Genomic DNA, 13,106 nt, shown 5'->3' with positions numbered 1-13,106 from the left:
TCTCAATTAACCGTTTATGGGAAAATAGCGGATAGATAACCTATACTGTTATTCCTCTAAAAGATAGAAAATGTTATTTTGCCATATCGCCCAGCCCTACTGTCAATCACAAACTTGCATTAACAATTAAAACCCCCAATAATAATAATAATAATAATAACTGTGTAATTTCCTGTGTGTTGCACCAACCTCATTAAACAGCAATTCTCGTCGCTGCTGTTTTCGCAGGTCCATCTTCTTCACCGCCACCAGTTTGCCTGTGGTCTTCACAGTAGCTATACACACAATGCCCGTGGAGCCTTCTCCGATCTTAATGTAGTGGTCCAGATAAGTACGCGGGTCGCCAGGATCAACCACCATCTGCAGGGCAGCTCTGAACTGCTCGTGTGAGACCCGCTGTGGCTCTCGCTGAGGTGAGCGTGTCTGCTGGGATGGTGCACCCGGGCCGGATGGTTTTGGTGGAGGAGGCATGGGCTGGCCGTGAGGAGGCTCAGGCCCCAAGGCTGGATGCGAGGCGTGATGCTGGGGCTCTGATCTGTGAGGCCCCTGAGAAGAAGTTTGACCACCACCGCTGCTGCTGCTACTGCCACCCCGGACTGGGCCAGCAGAGGGGCCATTGTGGTGGGTAGACTCGTGAGATTTAGCTGGCTTTAAATCCTGCAGAACACATAAATAAGAATTTAAGTAATAGCAGAATATATCATTAAATATAGTACAATTTGTTCTATTTTTTTGCTATATATTTTTTACTATATGTTTTGTAAATTGGTCAAAATATTCTGCCTTAAATGTTCATTTTATTTTATATTTTATAGAAACAATGCATTATATAATCAATGTATTCACATAAATAATGTATAATACTAAAAATTATATTATATATAGTATTATTTAGAATGCAAGTAACTTTTAAAACAAACTTAAATGGCATCTTGCATTCCAAAATGGTTTACATAATGCAGTTAAAAACAATGCATGAACATTTGCATTCACAATAAATGAGAGACTTGTAGATTAGCAGAGCACATTCACTTTAAATCAATTATAAATGACAAGCCTATTATTATGTTGTTATAGTGGATGCCACTTTAATAACTTGTTTATTTTATACTTATTTTAGGGGTCAAGCACTGAAAAAGCCTATGCAACTATTGAATTTGTTCCTTTATTATTTGTTGCCTCTTATACAGTCTACTGGACCATATGGTTAGAAGTTATGAAATATGGCACACTGACAAAGGGCTGTCGGATCATTAACCACAACAATTTTGGAGTCTCTAACTGTAACTCAATCCCTAGAACACTGTCCAATGTTGCACTCGTGATTTTTTTAGCATTTATTTTATTTTAATTTTACCCCTAGATGATTTTCTAGGTAGTATTTGTGCTATTCTTGGGAAAACTGAAGTGACACAAGCCAGTCGACAGCAACATCAAGTACTGTATTCAATATAATCAACACCCACCAAACAATGTGGTGTTTAATAGATGTGCATACATAGATAGCCTTGCTAAAACTATATTTGGGCTGTCATTGAAAATCTAACAGATGTCTAAAAATAGGCCAAAACTAGACTAGTCATCAAATATACAAACTTCATGTGTAGTCATTCACTTTTGTATATTTGATGATTAGTCTACTTTTGAACTATTTTAGACATATTTTCATTAAGAGCCCAAATTTAGTATTGTTTTAGCCAAGCCATCTATGTTTAGATGATTAATAGACTTCATTTAAATTCACAAAAATGTTTGCTCGGACAACTAGAGGACTTACTGAACTATTATGATCATTTCAAATGCTGGTCTAAATGTTTTGTGATAATGGAGATAGAATGTTGACGTTTGTTGTTATGCAATTAAAAAAAGCAAAAAAAAAAAATAAAAATTAACTTATAGTGCTACAAACCAATAATGCTGGGAAACAAATGTAACTCTGTTTCCCGTCAATGTGTGATGCGAAAGGTTCCAGCAAAAAGCATTTGATTTTCACATCAAATGTAACATGATAGAATCTTTCAGCAAATTAAGCAGCGCAAAATACGGCACTACACTGCACTTCCAACAAAATGGACAGGTTTATATTTTAATAAATGAATATTACATTATTGCTGAGGGTAGTGCTGCACGATTAATCATATCGCAATTGCGATGTCAGCCTATGCGATTACATTACAGCAAATCTTGTGATTCTATTAAATAAACAAAAGTGAAAGCAGTGCGTGAGCAGCGTGTATGGAAAGCAGAAGCAGCACGCAGGCGTTTGTCTTTGACACTAGTTGCGTCTGCAGCACGCAGCTCTTAGGCAGCTGCTGCAGAGATCAATCTATCTCTGTCTATTCTATGTAGTTACATATATCTCTCTATATATACAAATGCACCTTTAAAAAAACGTTTTATCTGCACTAAGGCCCGCTGCATAGGCAGTATAGGCAAATGCTAAGGTTATTCAGTTTCAGTTATAGACGGCAATAACTCAAAAACCTCTTACCCTAAAAAGATCTAAAGTGTGTTTCCTACAAAAAGACAAAGCTGGTTATGTTTCACTGTTGTCTTTTTCTTTACTTTTTTTTTGCTAGACATAATGAGCACTGCTCCGTTTAACTAGTCGCATTATGCGTGTAGCCAGGAGAGCTTGCGCTGAGAGGAGCTCTCAGTAAGGGACCGTCGGAAAAGTGCTTCTTTTTTTTTTTGCTCCGCTCAGATTCGGGAGTGTGTTTAAACAGACAATACACTTAAAAATATGAAAACATGTCTGTCCTGCGTGTTTTACTTTAAACACAACTTATTTTTTTTTAAATGAGCACAAACAGTTACTAAAGCAGTCGAATGCTTCATTATAGATCTGTGCACTCACATGAACACCTCTGTTATCAAACAAACTAATGATTTATTTGCTGCTCTTCACTAAATAACTATAGTAACTTTAATCAATATGCAAATACAATCAAAGATTTTATAGCTTTATTTAATTTCTGTATAGGCCATTGATTTTAATAGGCTAAACCTTTTATTTGAAGCTATTTGTTGTCCCATATTTTTACATCCAGATTGCTAATCAATAAATAGCTATAGCGCTATCTGTAAGTTTTAACGTCAGCTAATATTATAGAAGGGCAAAGACGCTATGGAAAATAATAATAGTAATGTATTTACCCCCATCATTCCTTCCTCAAGCAAATGTGTAAATATTGAATCTATTAAGCAATAACGTTATTTACATTGGCATATTTATTAGATGTTTTTCCAGCTTGTAGTAGTCAATCAAAAAGTGATTTAGTTTCTTATAACTATACACTAGCAGTGGAATTTACTGCGATGTGACAGGGAGCCACCTGAAATATTGTCTAGGGTGCCAAATTGGTTAGGGCCGGGCCTGCCTGTGATATCATGTCATTTGGTTTTTGATTGTCAGGATGTTTTAGGCCTAGTTATAATAATATTTATACAATATAGTGCGCTCACCACACACCAGCTATACATGGAGCGAACAGACAGCGATAGAGCCAATTCGGTAATTGGGAGGCCATGATAGGTAAGGGCCGATAGAGGGAACTTAGCCAGGACACTTTGGTTACAGCCTTACTCGGTTTAAGATGTCATACGAAAGAAAGGGTTTACTGACAGTATAATGTCCCCTTCACTTTTACTGGGCTTGCACAAACCACAGGTTGAGCACCCCCTTATGGCCTCACTAACACCACCTACAACAGCAACCTAGTTTTCCAGTATGGTCTCCCATCCAGATACTGGCTAGACTCAGCCCTGCTTAGCTTCAGTGAGTAACCAGTCTTGGGCTGCAGGGTGATATGGCTGTGGGTATGTAGGGTATGTAGGGTATGAAAGGTCGGCCAGTCTGCTATATGGTCTTGATCACTCCCTCTGTAACAGGTAGGTTATAGGTGCAGATGTTCGGCCTCTTTTCTCAGGATGACTGTGGGCTGCTGTCCCTCCAATAAATCATACTTTAAACCTTTACTGGTAACATTTAACACTAAATAAAGCACATATTCAGCTTCTAAGGTGATTACATGCAGTTGTTCAGCCACAAAGTAGCAGAAAATAGAAACTTTGTGCATCACCGTTGTGCATAGTTAGGTCAAAAAACTTTTTTTTTAACATGGAAAAGATACTTTTTACCACATTGCATCAAATGTAGTCAAGACACTGTGTAAGGAAACAGGTAAATGCTCAAATACTGTGCTGGTGTTACATATGGCATGCAATCACCAAATCACAGACACTTTTTACTGATAGTATCCATTGTCCTGAATTAGACTTTGCTGTAAAGTAGGAGCTAATTTAGTTAGATTCTTAAAATTAAAAATGTTCCCAGTTACTGTGGACAGCAAAGTGTGTACACTTCCACTGATAGTTACAGAAACTGCAAAAAGGGAAAGTGGTGTGAAAGGAACAAATACACATTCAGAATGGTTTTGCTTTATATTCTGATTACCTGACCGCTGGGGGTTCTCCCAGAGTCACTTTCAGAGCGTGGGTATGTGTTGAAAGGTCGGCCAGTCTGCTGTGCTGCCTTTATCACTCCCTCTGTAACAGGTAGGTTAGGAGTGCGGATGTTTGGCCCTGACAGTGGTCTCTTCTCACGAGGCGACTGTGGGCTGCTATCCCTCCCAGTATAGCTGGATTTGGGCCTCTTATCGTTGGCCCCCTCTCTCCTTACTACGTGGTCAGAATAATCACGTGGTTCTCGTTCTCTGTCCCGTTCTCGTTCTCGGTGTTGGCCCGGTGTAATCCAGTCAGGTTCTTTGTGTCTGCTGGGCTCCTGACCACGAGGCTGCTGCTGAGGCCGGCCATCCTCTCTGGACGAACGGCCCGGACGTTGAGACTGTCTAGGATCAGTGCCTGGGTGCTCCTGACGTGGTTTCTCCCTACAAAAAAGCTTATTGTCAATATTTCTTATTTTAATGTGTGGAAAGCAAACATGTAGATCAGAGTAAGGGAAATCAGTTTAGCACCTCTCTTTGCTGTCCCCATAGCGATCAGTGTGTCTATATTGGGGGTGTTCGCCGTTCTCATGGCCTCCTGATGATCCAGAGTCACTGCGTGGTTGTAAAGGTGGACTGCCTCTCCGCAGGGAGTTTGAGCGGATCACCGACATGGTTTCAAACTCATCCAGGAGCCAGGTGAGGGAGCCATCGTCACCGATCTTACGACCTCGGACAATTGTCTGTGAAACACAAACACGTTACGAGGTATTTATGGAGAGAAAATAATAAAATATCCAGCAGTTCCAACCATCTGCTCTGACCTTGCGTGGCTCAACAGTAGTGATGACTGTGGCATCGATGAAGGGTTTGGGCCTCTTGGCCGTGTCTTCAATGAGGCTCTGCCATTGGCGTGGAAGGCCAACAAACTTCTGCTCCTGTTCATCAAAATCAGTGTGGACACGATGCTCAAAGTTAGAAGGTGCTGAGATCTGGATGCGTTGCTTTTTCTTCTTGCTGAACATGGCTGCAGCAGGGCATCAGACCTAGAAGCAAGAAAAGAAAAAAACTATTTTTATCGACAAAACAATTATAACTCAATGAAAGTTCTAAGAAACATACTTTATTGCCCCAAGGAGCAGGGTCATTAAAGAAATGTAAAAATAATTAAATACCATAATAGCAAGAACGAATCATTTTGTTTTAGTAAATGCATTTATAATGTTGCAAAAGATCTATGTTTATATTTAAGACTTAAGAATTCCTCAAGTACTTTTAAGATTTTAACAGATTTGTGTGTGTTGAGCATCAGTTAAGATAATGTTAGCACCTGTTAGCTTTAATTGTGGGGAAAACTGGATAATTTTAAATTCTCTTTAAATTTAATTCATCTTCCAGAATTAAAATAACTTTTGGGATAGGATTAAAGTCGAGTGATGACGCATCAGTTTTAATTATTATTGATAGACTTATTATTATTTCTTGATAGACTCATTATGATTTCTTGTCCTATAAGACCCTGCTAATTAATTATTCATGACTGCACGTCCTTTCAGATGACACACCAATACGGGCCACAGACCTGCCAAGCTGCGCACACAGTACTTGAAGGGTTGTATATGTTTGTTTTCATGATCCACGAGGTTTGTTGCATGTTTTTCCCCCAAATGCTGTCAAGGACAATACAGCAAGCATTTTGTGTGCAGCAAGCATTTTTTTGTCAGGAGAGCTGTTCGAGAACTGGAGAATGGCAGACTTAGTCTTTTATCAGTTAATTGGTATTCAAATAATCTTTAATTAAAAAAGGTATCAACATTTCCACAAGATTACAAGTTCTCTTTAGACACCTCTTGCGCTGTAAATCAGCATAATAAAATTATTTTAGAAGGATCTTGTGATTCTGTAGACTGGAGTACTGACTCCAGTCTTCAAAATATATTTGATAAAGTATATAAAAAGCAAGCATTTTAAACATTGGCTGTTTTTGACGAAATAAAGCAGCACTAAAAAGCATAGGAGAAAAAAATAAAAACAATAACACCAACCCATACACTTCTGGTATAGTGTGGGAATGGGCATCAGATCCGATAAAAGCAACATTCATGGACAGAACTGGTCAATTTCATATAAACATTGAATTACATGATGGTACAACACACCTCATAAGCACATATAAATCACTGCAATTATTTAACCATGTGCATTACAACAGAGTGAAAATTGACATTACAAATAATACTTTGTCCTCTCCATTCACAAAACCGTTTAAGTCTGTATATGCAGTACAAAACAAAGCTCTCCAGCTTTCCATGCCTTTTCTCTACTTCTGCCCTGCCCATTCTCTCCATGGGCATCAGAGACACTCCCAGAAGCCAAATACTAGCTTCCGATATGTGTGGGCCGAAACCCCCTCCCACACCTGACAAGGTCTGGGAAAACTCAGCTGCTTCCTGGGACGAGGCAACAGCCCGAGGCATTTTTCAAAAGCATAGAAGCATTTGAAGTGTGACTTGACCTTTTGGGAAGATGTCAGCTGGGGCATGAGACCATCTTGCAACCAGCGTCAATGTTTTATGAAGAGCTGGTGTTCAAATAGTGCTGGTGTTTAAATAGAAGTTGCAAAACTGGAAAATATTCAAACTAGTTTCCGGAAGCAGATATGCTTTTCCTAAATGTGGAAAAAAGACTGCCGCTTACAACAAGATAATGAGTGATGATAACCCTTATTTGACATTTTGAAGACGCAATGCTGGCACAAAGCACTGACAAAGGAGTAATGTATTGCTCACGCTGCAGTGATGCACTGGGCACCAGCTGCCAAGACGTACCCTGGAGAACCTGGTACTGAAGGGCCTTTCAAGGCCACAACGATGACGGATCAGTAACTCACAAGATCCTGACAGTGAATGCTGATAGAAGGGATTGAACAAAAGAAGCAAAAAACTCAGTCACTGGTGCTCACACACTAAACGACTGTAAGCCTGTCACAATATCTATTTTTTGTTGTACGATATATTGCACCAAATATATTGTGATAAACGATATTATTGTCATTTTAGGACCATTTCATGCCACTCATTATATAATGCCAGACTGACAATATATATGATCACAATTCAAGTACATTCTTCCAACGAACATGTGTTCATAAGAATGTTTAAATTTGTAGTTATTTTAACAATTTAATAACTAGGTATTTGTATCAGAATGTGAAAGTGCATATCCTAAATAATAATAAATGTTAACAAAAGGTGCAAAGTAAAAAAATAACTGAAATATCTGCTACCAAATCTGTTTTCAGTTGTCAGACATCCACATTAAATTATACTATAGTAATTTATAGTAAATACTAGTGTCCTTTTAATCATACCGACACGGACACCTCCAATAAAGATAGAGATGATGTGCAATCAGCTAAAATGTTGCTAGAATGTGTTTATGTATGGGCGATAGGCGGTAATACGGTATTATGGTATACCGCGGGATCTTAAAATGGCAACGGTGTCAGTTTAAATACCGTTATACCATCATAAAAACAATGCACTTACATAGGAGACAAGTATTAAATACTAAAATGATTTATTTAATGCCTACAAATGCTTATATGTGATTATCATCACGGGACAGTGTAGAAGAGAGAGAAAGAGAGAGAGAGGGAGAGAGAGAGGGAGAGGTGAGGTGGTGAGTCGCGACCTTCAGTTTGGCAGTATTTCCGGTTTCGACTGAACGAACGACAAGGGAGACCTGGTAAATACAAACTAGAGGTCTGCATTCCCGCTGCTGTACCGCGGTAGCAGACCAGATTTCTTGAAATGCGGGAATGAGCTTCCGAATAAATCGCGGGGCAGGAGCGGTCGGTAACTGGTGTAATTTGAAAGGGAGCGGCCGCATAGATGCTGTTTGTTTTTTTGTGTGTGAGAATGAGAGAGAGAGAGAGAAAGAGAGAGAGAGTAGTGCTGTGTGTATCTCTGTGCGTGTGTGTGTGTGTGTGAATTAGAGACTGAGAGAGCGCGTAGTGCTGTGCGTCTCTGTCTCTGTGTGTGCGCGTGTGTGTGTATGTGTGTGAGAATGAGAGAGAGCGTCCTGCACAGATCTCTAATACGAACAAGACAAACAGGTGACCGCGGTAGCGGTTGCATATACGGTATTCAGTTTCTGAATGGTTTAGGCACAAGCCAACAGTTTAACGCTGTCTGAGCCTTTTGTCATAATTTGTTTAATTATGCACGGTAATACCGGATACCGGGGTAAAATAGGGAGGAGGTTTGACGGTATCAAAATTTGGATACCGCCCAAGCCTAATGGGCGATATATACTGCATCACCAAAAATGATTGAGGTCATGTCAACGATTATTGTGACAGGCCTTAATGCATTGCCAACATCAACGTCATTATGTTAATGCTGTGTGCAACACATTAGTAATTAATAATAATCATAATAATCTTACTTGGCACTGGCAGCAACCATACATTGTTAGTTTTGAGTTTGCATGAATAGGATATCATCGTAACAGAAGTCTGTTAAGTTCACAAGAAGCATTCGGACTTAAAAAAAAGACATTAAAATCAACTTGCACAAACATTCAAATAAAATTCAAACATGAAGATATCATGCATATTATAAAAAACAACAACTACAACAACATCAATAACCGTTGCTGTATAAAAATATATATAATTATAGATAAATTAATGAATGAAGATTAGAATAGAACCTTTGGAAACAAATAGTAGTTCATAATCAAGCAGTTCATTTTTTTTCTAATATTAATAATAATAATAATAATAATAATACTTTTAACTGAAATAAATTGTCTACAGTTGACAAGAGTACTTGAATTATGTTACATCACTTTAAAAAAAAAAACACAGGAACTAAGCCGAGTTGGCATAATATAAAAAGGTCAACACACAGCATAATGCATCATACAAGAAAAAAAAGGAAGCATTTTCAAATTCACAGCCTAATATCAAGAGGAAAAGAGAGGTTGTCAACTTGCACCTGTGAGAATGTTTATTCGGAACAGGTGAGGATCAAACCTGAGTGACAGGAGCAGGTGCTACACTGTTACAGCTGCTTCACAAAAACACATGCAAATCATTATTCCCAAGTGTCAAGTTCTGCCAATAGTGTAAATGAATCACCTTTCACTGAACACTTCCTGCTCTGTGACAATCAGTGTCATCAAGCCACAACAGATTTGAATGCTCACAAAAGCACGCTAAAAAAAACTAATCAATCAGGCTTTGTGCCTGACATTAAATGTGTAAAGCAGTTAAACTCAAACAGTCAGACACTTCCTGTTTGAGCCTGACATTCCAGCCACATACCATTATGCACTGGTGAACAGTGAGAAAGACGTCTCTGTGGTCAATACTGCAGAGATGGTTCCTGGCCAGGAAGACCGTCTGTGTATTGCCTTTTAATAAGCAGAGATACTGAACCCTCAAAATAACCAAAAAGGTTTGAAGGAAAAATTCATGCAGATTTTGCTGTTAAGAAAAAGATTTGCAGGATAAAGCTAGCTTAGCAGAGACAAGCCTGTTGTGTTTGTTTTTTCAAGCATAGTGGAGAGCACCGCAAACACAGCTTGACCTTGGAACTAGTAACTCTGTCATTAGAGGTCTTCTTATCACACCAACCCAGTGTTTACAGAGCCTGCCGTTTATATAAAACTGAAATGCTCTGATTAAAACTTAGAAAAGTAGTGCGATGTGTCCACACAAAGAAATCATTAAAGTGAATAAAACTATACTAATGGTTTAGAAGTGTATCATAATCATGTGAAGTCAGACCTTCAAACTTACGTACTGGGTTTATTTGAAGCTTTCAATGGCCATATGACTAATGTGTACAGCAGCCAATCAGCTTTTTTTGCTCAGCATCAGAGAAAAATTTGTGCTCATTCTCACAAGTGACAGTAACAAAGTGTGAATTATTAAACATGCAATCAGAAAGAATCGTTGTATACATAATCTGCACAGTTACACAATGCCCTTTTTAAAGAAGTGCCATGTATATAATATGATCTGATCATTACAATACTGCAGAACATCTGAGACGGAGGCTAATTTTATCAGAAATTGTAAAGTCTTATCTTTTGGCTCCTCTGAGAGTGCTTGTTTTGATTCATTTCTTTGAGAGTTGTTACATCCGCATGTGATGTGTGTTTGTGGTAGGGTTGGGCGATGTCGACCAACTTGGCATTGTATGATGTCTAAAGTGAAACATCGCGATGGACGATGGCATCGTTTTCATATGAAGACAGTTGATAGCTTGCGCGCGACGTGTCTGAAGAGCGAGTAGGGTGTCCGGGGGGTGAGAAGGGTGCGTGACTTATTTGAGGACCAGGAGGGAGATCCGCGATTTCCGAGAGATTATCACTCATTTGCGGGCATTATGTGTCTCGCAAATGCATAGACACTCCCCGAACTTCCGGGAAACTTGGGATGTCTGAATACTATGTTTAACAACTGAAGTGAGATGCGATACAGTGGTACAACGTTGATAAAGACGTGCATTGCTCTGTTTCTAGAGCAATGGGAGAGAAGCGTGTGGCTGTGTGTGTGTGGCTCTGCAGTGAGCACTACTTGTGTGTGTGTGTGTTTGTGTGTGTGTGTGTGTGTGTGTGTGTGTGTGTGGTCACGTGATGTGCGTTTTCAGAAAACGCAAGGCGCAAAAGCGTCATTTAAAAAAAAAAAAAAAAAAAAACTCCACATGCTGGGTTTTTTTTTATTTGATTAGATTTTTTTTACACAGCGTTAAAACCTTCTCCACCAATCAGGTTGGCACTTTTGATCACGTGCACGGAGCTGCTTAAGTTACAGTAAACAGCGCTCAAGCGCAAAACTGTCAATGTGAGCGCACACTGAAGATGCCCAGAGGCGATATGAACATGGAGCTGCTTATTAATCTGTGAACAATCATTCTTTCATCGCTAGAACTGGAGCTGCTACCTGAACCATCTATGCTTGTTCGAGTCACCAGTAACTTTAACAACAAGCGTGTGAACTTCCTCTCTTCCTCTTCTTCTGTGTTACAAATGGGCGTCGGAAGCTTAAAGTTGTGTAGCGCCATCGAACGTCAAGGAGGGATTTTGTACACTCTTTTGCTTGACGCCAGTGAAAATAGATTGGGTTTGAATGCGGAAAAACGTCTCGTAAAACGCTAACGATAAATGCAAATGAAAAGCGTCTCGTTGTGTAGGAGCCTTAAGACGTATTAGTGTAAACGGGGCCTGAGTGTGTATTTTTCGCGAGCAGGTTTGTGACGGGGCAGGGCGGAGCATCGGCGATGCCGGCTCAGCATAGTGTTGTCTATTGGCCATCGGCGATGGACGATGGCATGGTCTATCGGCCCAACAATGGTTTGTGGGTTGCATTTTTACTGCCATTTGTTTTACTTTCGTTCAATGGTTTAGTCGGACTGGCGGTGCATGCTGTCAATCAAAGGTAAATAGACGGATTGGAGGTGATGTGTTGAAAAAAAAAAAAAAAAAAAAAGCTACGTTCCTCTTCATCGCTGTTATATATCTTCATCGCATTCTTTGCAGTATATTGTTGGTATCAGTACTTATAAACTGGTCTTTAATCTCATCCTTTCTAAACATCAATATAATAAAAATAAAACAAAGAATAACAACATAAATATGCTTAAATTTTGTAACTACAACTACTCGTGATCTCAAAGAACAATTGCAAATAGGAGAAAACACTGGAAAGACATCATCATGACTCTTTTTTTTTTTGTTTCAGTCTATTGATTAAAAACAATACGAGTCTTCTTTTGAATATTCCAGGTAACGTATGAATAATGCAACAAAAACAACAGGCCTTCTCTTGCTGTTCAACAACTGTTATTTGTTAATCACTCAGTGAGCAACAACACAAGCAGCAGCTAAACACCAATGTCATAATATCCCACAATGCTTTGCATGTGGTAAATACACACAGTCCTTACATGCACAGGTCTGAGAGAGGGCATTCTGAGGGACAGATTACACATCATTTTGCCAAAGACAACAGTACAGTGTTTAGTACAGGACTCGTGAAAAGCACACAAGTACAAGAGTGGCATCACTTCGCAGCTGATGGGAAATTAAATAATGGTCAACTAAACAACTGACACAAAGACTTAAACAATAGTGTCAATTTGGTTACAAAGGGTCATTATATATATATATATATATATATATATATATATATACAGTAAGAAAAGTCAAAACTGCTAAAACAGTGTTTAAAAAAGTAGAGGATACAGCAGATTCAGATATTGACATCAGAAAGCAAAGCGGTTTTAATGGCTGCCTCTTGATAATTTAAAAAAGATGGCTCAATATATTCCCACAATCATTCAACAATTTAAAAGAAAATCAAAAGTGAAAGAATTATGATGTTATTAAATACTTTCATTTCATATAAATGCTGTTCAAAAGTAGGACATTTCTTCAACACCAAACCAGCATACCAGAATGATTTAAGAATAATCATGTGACATACTCCTATCAAGCAGAGTCATGACTGCTGGAAATTCAACTTTGCCAGCACAGAAACACATTACAACCTAAACTATACTTCAATGATTGTATAATAATAATAATTTTGCGACTGCATTTCTGAATAAATGACTGCAGCCTGTCTCAGTATTCATCTTACAAATA

General features: G+C 38.8%; 1 protein-coding gene across 1 annotated transcript in view; it reads right to left on the bottom strand.

The window, feature by feature from the left end:
- Positions 1–13,106, bottom strand: part of pak4 (p21 protein (Cdc42/Rac)-activated kinase 4) — a 30,190-nt gene that overhangs the window by 9,758 nt on the left and 7,326 nt on the right. The window contains 4 exon segments of the mRNA NM_001002222.2: positions 190–657; positions 4,457–4,889; positions 4,977–5,188; positions 5,270–5,491. Coding sequence (NP_001002222.2) covers positions 190–657; positions 4,457–4,889; positions 4,977–5,188; positions 5,270–5,470 — 1,314 coding nt within the window. The 5' untranslated portion in view covers positions 5,471–5,491.

This window comes from Danio rerio, chromosome 15 (assembly GCF_049306965.1).
Source record: "Danio rerio strain Tuebingen ecotype United States chromosome 15, GRCz12tu, whole genome shotgun sequence".
Taxonomy (NCBI): domain Eukaryota; kingdom Metazoa; phylum Chordata; class Actinopteri; order Cypriniformes; family Danionidae; genus Danio; species Danio rerio.
Note: the sequence above shows the minus strand (reverse complement) of the source record. Positions and strands in the feature narration are given on the sequence as shown.